We start from the raw sequence: 11670 nt of genomic DNA, 5'->3' as shown, positions 1-11670 counted from the left end.
GTCTTCAAACAACAAAACATGGGATCAGAGATAAATGTAAAAAAATAACTGCAGATAAAACACTGTATTTAAATCCTAAACCATTAACTTGAGCCAACAAACCTGCCTCCCCTAAACATTTTTCCCCCCAATAAAATGTGTTTATGTTTTTTGTATGATGTCTTACCAAGCTAGTTAGGGTCCTGCTAATAACCTGAAATAAATACTCATTGGATGTAGTGAAAAAGTCATTTGTGTAGAAATTATTTTCAAGTGACTTTGGAAGTCAGCTGCCTGTAGCTTTTAGAAAAGTCACCATTGCTTTGCCTCCTTGCCAAATGTCCAAAAACATTCCTTGTTCTGTCTCTTTATAGTATATATATATATATATATATATATATATATATATATATATATATATTAAAAAAAAAAAAAAAAAAAAGCACTTGGTTCCTAGCGTTTCCATTTTTTGAGGTCCACAGTGTTTTAACGCGAGTTCCTTAGTCATCCATTTTTTATATTTTGGAACAGTGTTTTGTTTAACATAAGTTTTTTTTTATCCCAATAATATGTTTTTAAAGCATATTAGATTTAAGAAACATGACTTTATTTATGTCTTCTGGGCTAAGAAGTCTCCGTCTTTTAATAAGCATGGTCTGTTCACACATATTTACACACTCGCTTCGTGCCCCAACAGCTGGAACTGCCAACAACCAGAAAGCGAGCTTGGAAAGTCTTGTGTGTTTTTGGGTTACAGATGACCAAAAATGGAAAAGGTCAGGGGTCACTTGAAAAAGAGGCTCCTGCAAATAGTCATAGACTTCATTCTTCCCCATTCGGTCATCATCCTGAACTTTGGTTGACTCTGAAGATTGTCTAGCTTTTTTAGGAGGAAGCACAAACTCTGGCTCTTCTACTCCATCCCTGACCTCATTAATTAATTCACAGACTTTAGTAATGATTTCCTCGTGTTGGTATGGAGGCACAGGCCGCAGTTTCTGTTGAGGGTCCAGAATCATGGCAACTTTGTGTGCAGACTCAACCTTGAAGTTCTCTTTCAAAGCTTCGAGAAAGAGGTGGCACAGTTTGCTGATGACCCCTGCGTCGTTTGCTTTAGAGGTAAAGAGCTTCTCCAACCTAACATAGGTAGGCAGTACAAGCTGTAGGGTGGGCTTACGCTCATTGCTAAGGGCAATGACAGCTTGTTTCACAGGGGCAAGTATGGCGGCTAAATTGCTCAGTAGATGCTTGTTCAGGTTTTGGATAATGTTCAACTTTTTTGCTCGGCTGTAAAATTCACAGATCTGCTCATACCGTTCATGAACGAGCAAAAGAGAGTCCGTCACAGAATTCCAACAAGGAGGGGGGGAACTTTCTTCAAGGGAGCCAAATGTCTCTCTGACTATACCAGCAGCCCCAGCCAGCTCTTCTGTGACATTCAAAAGCTCTATGACCTCGTGCATATTACGGGCCTGCAAAGTGCGTTTGTTCAACACACTTTGTACCACAGAGTTTAAAGAACACGCAGAGCAACGTAGGCAAGTCCCAACCTTGGAGAAAGCCGAAGAATTTACTTTGCAATCTGTGACATAAACAGTCCTGATTTCTGACATGACAAACTCGGAGAGTACATTTTGTACCCACTGGTGGATAAACTCCCCACTGTCTTTACTGTCTATGTCTTTAATTCCCAAGACATAACGTTTTATCTGATGTCCTTCTGCTTGATATGCAGTGAGCACATAGCAAGAGTCGGGACCAATGCTCTGTGAGTGGCAAGTAACCCCAATCCCTAAGCAGATGTTCCCCCCAAGAGCACAGGTCACTTTTACTTTTACTTGGTTGTACATTCGTGGTAAATGTTTCATGGCAAGGCTGTTCATATTTCCCATGATTTCATTTACAGAAAATGTTCCGTAGCGAGCTCCAGTGTCAACGAGTGTTTGTGCCAGCTTGAAGAAGTCTTTTCCGTTGAGAACGCTCAAGGCTCCAAGGTCAGCACACATTACTCTTAGAAGCCGCTCAGCAATATGCTGGCGCTCCTTTTCAGGGAGCGAATTATTGATGGGTGCAGCAGGCGTAGTAACAGGAGGCGTTGTTGGTGGTGGTGGCGGTGGTGGTTCTGCAGGTGAATCGACAAAAAACAAACATATTACAAAAATACATTTTCTTTTCACCAAATCAGTGAGCTACTAATGCTATCTAACAAACAATGCAAGTATATGCTAATTCAGAAAGTTCACTCTTTTATATTAATCTGTTTTGTTTAATCACTTAATTTGATCAGAATCCAAAGAGCACCTCGCAGATTTACTAGATTTCTATGTCCCAAAAACCTTGCAGCTTCCTATATCGCCAAAGTCGAGTTTACATTTAATTGGTGGCTGTAAGAAAAGTCTTGGTACTGAAAAGCAGGGACTTTCAGAGCAACAGATAACAAAGGGGATGGACTGGTGCACAGCAGTAATTCCAAAATAAGAAACTGAAGCAGGGATCTGGTAAAATAGGTATCTCAAGGGCAATATAATAAATTAACAGATGTCTGAGGATCAACGGCACCATATCCCACCAGATATATTCAGAAGAGTGTATGTACAAAAAAAACACTAGATTTTTTAGGTGCCACAATTAACATAACAAAATCTTGTAAAAATATCAAATTTAATTATAGAATGCAAATGTTAAAAACAACAATTTCATAAAGACAAAAAAAAAAGGAAAAACATCACAGATTATCCATGCAGCCATAATATACCGTATATGCAGTAACTTCAGCTCGACATGTTTTACCAATTACTAGCTTCTGGCTTTCAAGTACTGCATGAAATGCCACCAGGGTGCTTATAGGTATTTGATGAATCAATACAAATAAAAGAAAGAAGATCGTACAACAGTAGGATCAGCCACGGGATATCAGTGAACCATAGGAGGGATACAATGAAATAATCCATGAAGGGTGCCTCATCCATATAGTGAGTTCCCTTAACTGCTGCCCCTTTAAGTGAAAAACACTAAAAACAAAAATAATACATATAAAGCAGGCACTGTTAAGTAATGGCTAATGTAGATATAGTGGAAAATAACATACAAATGTGCCAATAGTGTGAACACAATAATACACAATTGCTATATAACCAGCAGAAATAGTAAAGGTGAAGCATTCACAGTCCATATACTGTACAAAGAAGTCTTCTTAAGTGGAATAAATGTGCTCAATAAATGCGGTCACCCACACTGTGCCTTCTTTTTTTTTATTTAAGTGCTCCACCTCGTGATAAGACTCAAATCTGCTCACCAGAAGCCCCAGGTCCCAGGGACCATACAGCCTTATCAGCAATCAGGACACCTGGATGGGTGTCCTGATTGCTCCAATCCGTAGAATGTGCCCTGACCAGCACCAGCTTAGAGATCGCATATCAATTGCATCCCCTTTCCCCCACCATGTAATGGGCTCACCCCTCTCTAAATGAGAAGCCAGCCGGAGTGCATTCCACAGAGTCGCTGGAAGTGACACCACTGGTTAGTAAGGAAGTGTAGGCAGGCGGACATCAATGCATTTCGCCGTTTGGCGTCTTCAGGAAATCCAGTTCATAGTCTATAAAGTTATTTGCACGCCAGGGATGTCCACCAATCAGAGCCTCATTGCAGGTATATTAATTCCTCTATATTAGGCAGAGACTGGATTTCCTGAAGCAGCCATACGGGGAAATCCCTCCTATGGCTCACTGATATCCCCATGGGTGATCCTATTGGTGTATGATCTATTTTCATTTTGTGTGTTGATTCATCAAATACCTCTGAGCACCCAGGTGGCATTTCGTGCAGTACTTTAAAAAGTCTCCCGAGGAAGCCAGTGATTGGTGAAACATGTCAAGCTGAGGTTACTTCACATACTTTACTGCCGCATAAATATTCTGTGATGGTTTTTATGAAATTGTTGTTTTTAACATTTGTATACTATAATAATATTTGATATTTTTACCAGATTTTATGTTAATTGTACCACCTTAAAAAATGTTTTGTACATACACTCTTCTAAGTATCTCAAGGTTTATTTTTCCATTTTATCCAGAGTTGCTCAACCTTAAAGGAGAGGGGCCTACAAACGTATCCAGTAGTATCCTTAAACTTATTGAGAGGTAAAAGTTAAGGGGTCAGCTTTGTGCAGGATTTAGGATTTCAACTTAGCTCTCCTTTTGGTTTACTTCTGTTTCCTGATCATATTTCATATTAGTAAAGGTGCTGCCAACATGTTTTTTCAGTAACCCCCTTAACTTTTTATTTTTAGTTATTTATTTCAAGACGTTGCGAACAGACAGGGCATAAGATATAGGGATACAAAATACCAGGTATATGGTAAGCCACAGTACTGTACAGTTCAGAACAAGTACAGAACATTATCAGAAAAACAGTATGTAGTATATATCCCACAGGTAACCCCTTAAACCTTTTAACATGTAAAACCTAATGCATATTGGGCATTTAGCCCTGATGTATGGGCTTTGAGTGTTTAGCTTAGGCTGGAGCAGTGTTTCTCAACTCCAGTCCTCAGGGCACACTAACGGGCCAGATTTTAGGTATTACCTTGGGGAGATGTAGACTAGAATACTGCAATCACTGAGCAGCAAATGATATCACCTGGGATGTATTTCAGTCTTCCTGCAAACCTGGCCTGTTAGTGTGCCCTGAGGACCGGAGTTGAGAAACACTGGGCTGGAGGACATTGGAGCACTGTCTAGCCCCACTGCCGCCAGCCTGTCAAACTCTATGAGAGTCTAACAGCTGCCGTGGCTGGACGGGGCTGAGCAGTACATTTAGCGGTACTTTCGTTTAGGGATGAATTGCTAGAACGCAGACTGCCTGTATTTCAGGCATTCATCCCAGGGCACATACTTCCCTAAACCTGCATAGCACTAGGTGCACCGCCCTGCCCCATCCAACTGCAAGAGCTGTCAGACTCTTATATAGTTTGACAGGCTGCTGGCAGCAGGGCTGGATGGTGCACCTATGCCCTCCAGCTGCAGCTACACGCTGAGGACTCATGCATCAGTGCTTAATGCCCTGTGTGCATGAGGCCTAAATGATAAAGGGAAATCTTTTAGCAAATGTCATGTTTTCTACTTACTTTGATTCCTTTTGTCTGTATTTCCCTGCATGGTGGTGGGCAGGCAGGCTGAGCTTAGCACATCACAGATTATAGTCTTTGAGAGAACTGCCTCCCCCTGTTCCTCAAGAACTACAAAAAACACAATAAAAAATAAATAAATAAACTTGCCATCGTTTTTATCAGTAGAGCTGTTTAGGTGTATCCAAGTGTCGGTTCACACTATGGCGATCCGACTTCGGGGGCGACCTGTGAAGTCGAGTGCACCGCGACTTGCATGGACTTCAGATAACAGAAATCAATGCAAGTCGCTCCGATGTCGCCCCGAAGTAGTACAGGAACTATTTTCTAAGTCAGAGCGACTTGAGTCGCTCCTATTAGAACGGTTCCTGTAGCACAGAATGGACCGCGACTTGTCAGGCTGACCAGTCGGCTGACAAGTCGCGGTAGTGTGAACCGGGACTTAGGGAAACAATTATGTTTTCATTTTAGATACATTGAATAAAAGTTAAAATCCCTATTAGGTTTTTATTGCTGTATCCCTGCTTACCCTGTTTCTTCTGATGACCATTGTCTCCGGAACTGAAAATTAAGCTAGCCACACACAATTCATCCCCTATTCATACTAAGCAGTTTGGAGGGGAGGGAATCTCCACTGCTGGCTATTTTCATTAGCAGCCACAGCACCCACAGCTGCCTAAATACAGTGGCACTGCCAAACAGGATGCACTCACTGCTCAGCAAATAATTTTTCCACCCAATTTTTAAATCGACCTGTTGAGTCGGGTGATACCTACTGGGCTTCCCACTCGAAATTCACCTCCTTCAGGTATTTGAGTTGTCTATTACCAGCCTAAGGGAAGTTTAAAATGGTCAATTGTCACCAGAACAAGAATAACTTGGAAAATTGGCCAGCTGAAAAAATATGTTCTGAGGACAGCTGTTTAAAAGAATTTCCCTTACGCTAGAAAAATTTCCTTTCACTTCTTGTTATGTCTCCATGACAGGAAGTGAAGGAAAATCTCCCCAAAACAAAAAAGAGAAAAAAAAATCTACTATCTCCAAACTAAAAAAATGGCTTTATACTTACCTTCAGATATCTAAATAAAACATCTTAATAATTTTTCTTTCATTTATTAAGCTCAGGGTAAAATTATTAATTAAAAAATATAAAAATATATATATTTCCAACCTCCCAAACTAAGAAAAAGAAAATTTATTGAGATCTCTGGCTACTCTGCACAGTGAGCCTGGTGTGCAGATAGTACACATTACCGTGCTCACTTCAGTGTATGCTCCCACAAATGTGAATGTATATTATATTATAAAGTTATAAAAAAGCTAGCATATTCCCCTTGCATGGCAATCCATGGCAAGGTATGCCATAAGTCTGGTCATTAAGGCACCTTGAGAAATACTGTTGTTTGCGCTGTTTCTTTGGGGTTGAGTCTTCCAATTTTCCTCTGCTGGCGGCAGTGACCTGGACTGGTTGGTTGTGATACTGTTTTCGTCAGCTGAGAAAGAAGAAACAAGAGAGTTGGAATCCATAAGTGATACAGACTTTGGGCAATGTCTATATTGTCATGAGCATCAGGCAAAAATCCTGGCAGAAAAGACCAGAGATTGGATCTTCCTCTACAGACATTTTTGGTTAATAAGTGTTAGAGGTCAAACGACCATTTCTTCCACAAGCATTTTCAAGCCAAGTTCTACTCTACCACTCTAAGCCAGGTGGACTGATCACTCATCATCTCAATGAAACAAGAACAAAGCAGGTTCAGCGTCACAGATGGAACTACATACAGCCGGGGAGCATGAGAATGGCAACTATCACATTAAATCGATCTCAAAGTGATTTTGTTTTACAACATATTTAATTTAAATGGAAAGGAAACAATTCAGTGCATAGAATGCAAGCAACGAACTCTAGTCTTCATGGGTCCCTCCACTCATATGTTGGGCAGGGGACATCAAAGCTTGTATATACCCATCTTTGTTATTTCCCAATATTGGCCTTTGTCTGCCAGCCATACAGAATGTTGCTAAAAGGCAACAAATCTCTTGTACTCTTTTCCATGCTTCCATTTCATTTGTTTTAATATTTGTTTAAATGTAACAGAAGACAGACTGAGCACAGATGCCCACATGCAGGTGCCCTAAGGTATTTTGGAGCCATACACAAAACCAGTTGTAACCACCATAAAACAAACCTATACACAAAAAAATCTTTATTGACAAGTAAAACGACAGTGAATCGGGAGTTCTTCTCACCGGCATGTGACTGCATGTGCTCCAGGAGGTTGTTGTAAAACTGGAACTGAATCCCGCAAGCCCCACATGTGTACGGCTCTGTGAGAAAACAATTTGGGGTTTCAAAAAGAGTTCTCACAATCCAATCGGCTTTATCAATGTATCACAGAGGACTTACAGCTATTTATTGTTTAAACACCGTGGGAAAGCCCCTTGAAACACCCTTGTTTCTCTGAAGACCACAGGATGTCCATGACATTCTGGAGCCTTCTGGAGACGTGAAAGAAGGACAAAGATTGTAATAGACTATCTACATACAAATATCCATATGATGCAATATAGCAGTGATGGCAAACCTTGGCACCCCAGATGTTTTGGAACTAAATTTCCCATGATGCTTATGCACTCTGCAGTATAGTTGAGCAGTTGAGCATCATGGGATATGTAGTTCCAAAACATCTGGGGTGCCAAGGTTTGCCATCACTGCAATATAGCATCACTCAAATGCCTGAAACTCTGCAAAATATATGTACGCTATATAGACTGTATATTTTAAAAATTATTCTCGATATTCTGTCTCTTGGACGGCTAAAGAAAAAAGCAACAGATTTGATTCTCCTTACAAATTTATATTTACTTACTATGGATTGACTCTCTACTTCTGCTGGAAGTCTGTTCCAAGGTTTTGTGTGAAATTAGCATATTTTATCAATGATATTGGTCAGTAATAGCCTCCTTTGTGTAGGTATCCAAAAGTCCAGAGATTGCTGCTGGGTGCCATTTTGGATGTGTAGACGACCCAAATCTTTAGAGATGTGGTGAAGACTCAAGTGACACTCTATAATATTCCCCTTCGTTCCTCCCCCCTCAGCCTCATTAATACAGAGCTGAAGGAAGGGGCAAGGGAGCTGGGCTAGAACAAAAACGTAGAGGAAATGACATGCAAGGATGGAGGGCTCTGCTAGGGAATTCACTCACCCCTGGAGTTGTCACATTTTCTAGCAAGTTCAAAGACACAATAAAAGTGGATAAAGATCTATTATGGAAAAACACAATGCAAGTAGGCATTTAAAGTACTTGATCTTTCAGTGTTTTACCTGCTATTAAGTTGGTGATAGGGTATTTAAGTTCCTCCTGCCTCACCTAATTCATTTTATTCACCATTTTTGGTGGCCATCTCTGGACCTCACTAATATCCATTTTTTGTAAAGCCTCCAAAACTAGATACAGTATTCTAAATTAGATATAACTAAAGCTCTATATATTGGAATAGAGACCTCTTCCTCTTGTTGATGATGCACCACAGAATTCTCCACTGCCTGGCCATGCCATTGGCTAATTCTACAATATGAAATCCGCATGCCCCTTTTTTTTTTTTTTTTTTTCCTTCTGTAGTTTTGGCCAACACTGTACCCCTAAAGTTGCACTCTATATGAGAGAATTCAACCCCCCAAAGTGCATTATTTTGAATCACTGAACTAGAGGGGTTGATTTACTAAAACTGTAGAGTGCAAAATCTTGTGCAGCTGTGCATGGTAACCAACCAACCAGCTTCGAACTTTGAGTGTTTGTAAAGACTGAAGGTTTTTACTGCAGCACGGGAGCAAACCTGCTTGGGTAACCCCATTGAAAGCCACTTGCTCTGGGGACACATGGCAGAAGGGAGGGGCCAGAAGTACCGGAGGGACCCAAGAAGAGTAGGATCGGGCTGCTTTGTGCAAAACCACTGCACAAAGCAAGTAAGTATGACATGTTTGTTATTTTAAAAAGAAATTAAATTAAATATCACTTTCAGCTTGTTCAATTTAAATTCGACAAAAAAAGAAACTATCTGGAAGCTGATTGGTTTCTATGCAGAGCTGCACCGAATTTTGCACTCTCCAGTTTTAGTAAATCAACCCCATTGTTTCAACTGCTTTGACCAATCTTCTTCATAAAGGACATCCAGGACATGACCAATCTTCCTTTTTATAAAATACATCCAGGGAATACTTATAAAATGCTTGCTCTCTCATCCTATAGAGATAGGAATCTCTATAGAGATTTTTTTTTTTTTTAATGCTTTTCTTCCTGTGTTTGAAGAGGTCTATGGGTACCATTATAAACTAGGAACTGTGCCCTGCCAGAAAGCTAAGGAACACAGGAGAGCTCACTGAAACCTTGCTTGATTTGCATGAATAGGACTATGGTTTGTCAAAACTGCACTTATTCTTTAAAAAAAAAATATCTTGGTTTCCAATGCAAAAAACTCTGATTTGGACATAACTTACAGAAGGCACCTAGTACCATGAAACCTCGCTTCCATTTCTGATAATAACCATATGTTAATGTTCTGTGCTTAACAACTGCTTCCTCTCAAATGAGCGGATGGGTCAGTATATTGTTACTGGCTATAATGCTTGTTTTAGGTATGCTGTATACACAGTTTGTTCAAGGTTACAGGGCTGAGAAGTCCTAATATTGTTGTAAAATGTGATTGCAATAGGTCTGCAATTCCCCATAAATCATACAAACATTTGGGTTAATACTGATGAACTATTCACACCTGTCTACCAAGAGTTTAATCGAACAGTTCAACTCTCACCAAAACTTTTTATTTTTTTTTAAAACTTCAGGGTTAATCTTTCAATGCCTTATCAGGAAGTGACGGCAAATCTGTCTAACATGGACACATACAAAAAAACTTGAGAAAGGGTTAGAACTTCTGACATTTATATTGCTGTCCATACCTTTCTGTTCTGGTGACAACCCCATTTTGTCTACAAGCTTCACCAGGACAGGAAGCAATGGAAAGTCACCTCATTGAGGTCACAGACAGAAGTTTTACTCTGTCCCACTGTTTCTAAAACAAAAAAAAAAAAAGAAAATGGTTGTCGCACACAGACCGAATGTCAGGCAGCATCGACTGGTTCAATAGAAACTGGCCAACAATTGGCCCGTGTGTACTGAAGTCGGTCCAAAAGAAGCCGGCCATTCAGCCAGCTTCTGTTGAAGGGGAATGACCAATAAAGGTCTCCTGACTGGCTACCGGTCATGAGCTCTCAGCCAATGGCCCTCACTCCGCACCACACTTTGGGCTCATTTTCATAGCCCCGCTACAGCAGTCATAGCCTGCAATGACTGAGCTCCGAGGAGGGGCCACCCGCCCGCTTGCTCAATAACTAGGAAGCTCCTTCACAGCGTGAGGCCCACACTGCATGGTGGGAGTTGTAGTTCTCCACTGCCTGTTAGTGTACGGCTGGTCTATGAGCATCAGTACGGCTCCCCCCCCCCCCCTCTCCAAACCTAACACAGTGCTACCTAATGGTGTCACCTTGTGGGGGGTGGCTGAAATGTCATTAGTTGTTAAGGACGTGGCGGCTCCGTTCCTTAACAGCCTATAATTGCCGGCATACTTTTCTTCACATTTCAGCTGTTAGCGCGGAAATTCCACTGACAGCTGAAAAAAAAAATCCATAAGGTATTGGTTTTGGGTATTGGTACATTTGCAATACCGATACTGGTATCGGTGCAACCCCAAAAACTACAGGTATCGGTGCAACCCCAAAAACTACTCTAGCACCCTCCTAGATAGGTGCTAGGTAAAAGCATCGTTTGATCTGCCTGATTATCAGGGGAGCCTGATTGTTAGTTTTGCCTGTTGCATGTGTCCATGTGTGATTTATCTGGTCTGAAGGAGTGTCCCCACTGTATCCAATAGGGGAGCCTTTTGGACAGTGGAGGAAACCCAGCCAGTAACACACAGGCTTTTATGACTATCCCAGTGGGTTGGTACAACAGTGGTGCATCCTGGGATACGTTATAAAAGCCATGGGCACATGTGACAGGGGGTCTTTTGGGCGGGAAGCCAGGTCCCAGGAGGAGGGTGACGTCTGTCTCTCCTCCTGTCAGCAAAGAAGGTGGTCACAGGCAGTCAGCCTAGTGGACCAAGATGTGATGCTGAGCCAGGGGGTCCAAGTGGAGCTGAAGGCAGAGCAACCCAGGGAAAAACAGTGTCCGTGAGTACCGGGAAGCTTGCCAGGTATCTGCCCAGGAAGGGGACCACTCCAGTGTAGAGTCAGTGGACAAGGGGCTAGCATGCACGGGAAGTGAGAAAGGGGGTGCCAAGTTAGGACCCTGAAGAGGAATTCATTCAGGAACATATCTTCTACTTCACTTCAATGGCAAGATGAAGCAGCGGCTTCGCCGCACACACTACAATCAGTTGTCCTCAGAAATTGTGCATAGTTCAAGTTGGAGTACCCCACTCATCCCTTCTCCCATCCAAGTTCTAAAATAAAACACAAAAGCCAAATCCCCTGGAGTGTTGTCTGAGCCAAGCGATAAAGTGATACGTT

The 11670-nt window shown here is 41.5% G+C and overlaps 1 protein-coding gene across 1 annotated transcript in view; it reads right to left on the bottom strand.

Moving 5' to 3' along the window:
- Positions 1-392: 392 nt before the first annotated feature.
- The window catches only part of ZNF618 (zinc finger protein 618), a 152879-nt gene continuing 141601 nt past the window's right edge, over positions 393-11670 (bottom strand). Inside the window, exons 12-15 of the mRNA XM_082263918.1 lie at positions 7355-7432; positions 6490-6597; positions 5105-5215; positions 393-2101 (exon numbers count right to left, since the gene is read on the bottom strand). Of these exons, the coding sequence (XP_082120044.1) occupies positions 555-2101; positions 5105-5215; positions 6490-6597; positions 7355-7432 (1844 nt within the window). The 3' untranslated portion in view covers positions 393-554. The remainder of the gene's footprint in view (positions 2102-5104; positions 5216-6489; positions 6598-7354; positions 7433-11670) is intronic.

Source organism: Pelophylax lessonae (assembly GCF_965119305.1).
Source record: "Pelophylax lessonae genome assembly, chromosome: 7".
Classification (NCBI taxonomy): Eukaryota; Metazoa; Chordata; class Amphibia; order Anura; family Ranidae; genus Pelophylax; species Pelophylax lessonae.
The sequence above is the reverse complement of the archived record's forward strand: the minus strand, read 5'-3'. Positions and strand labels throughout refer to the sequence as shown.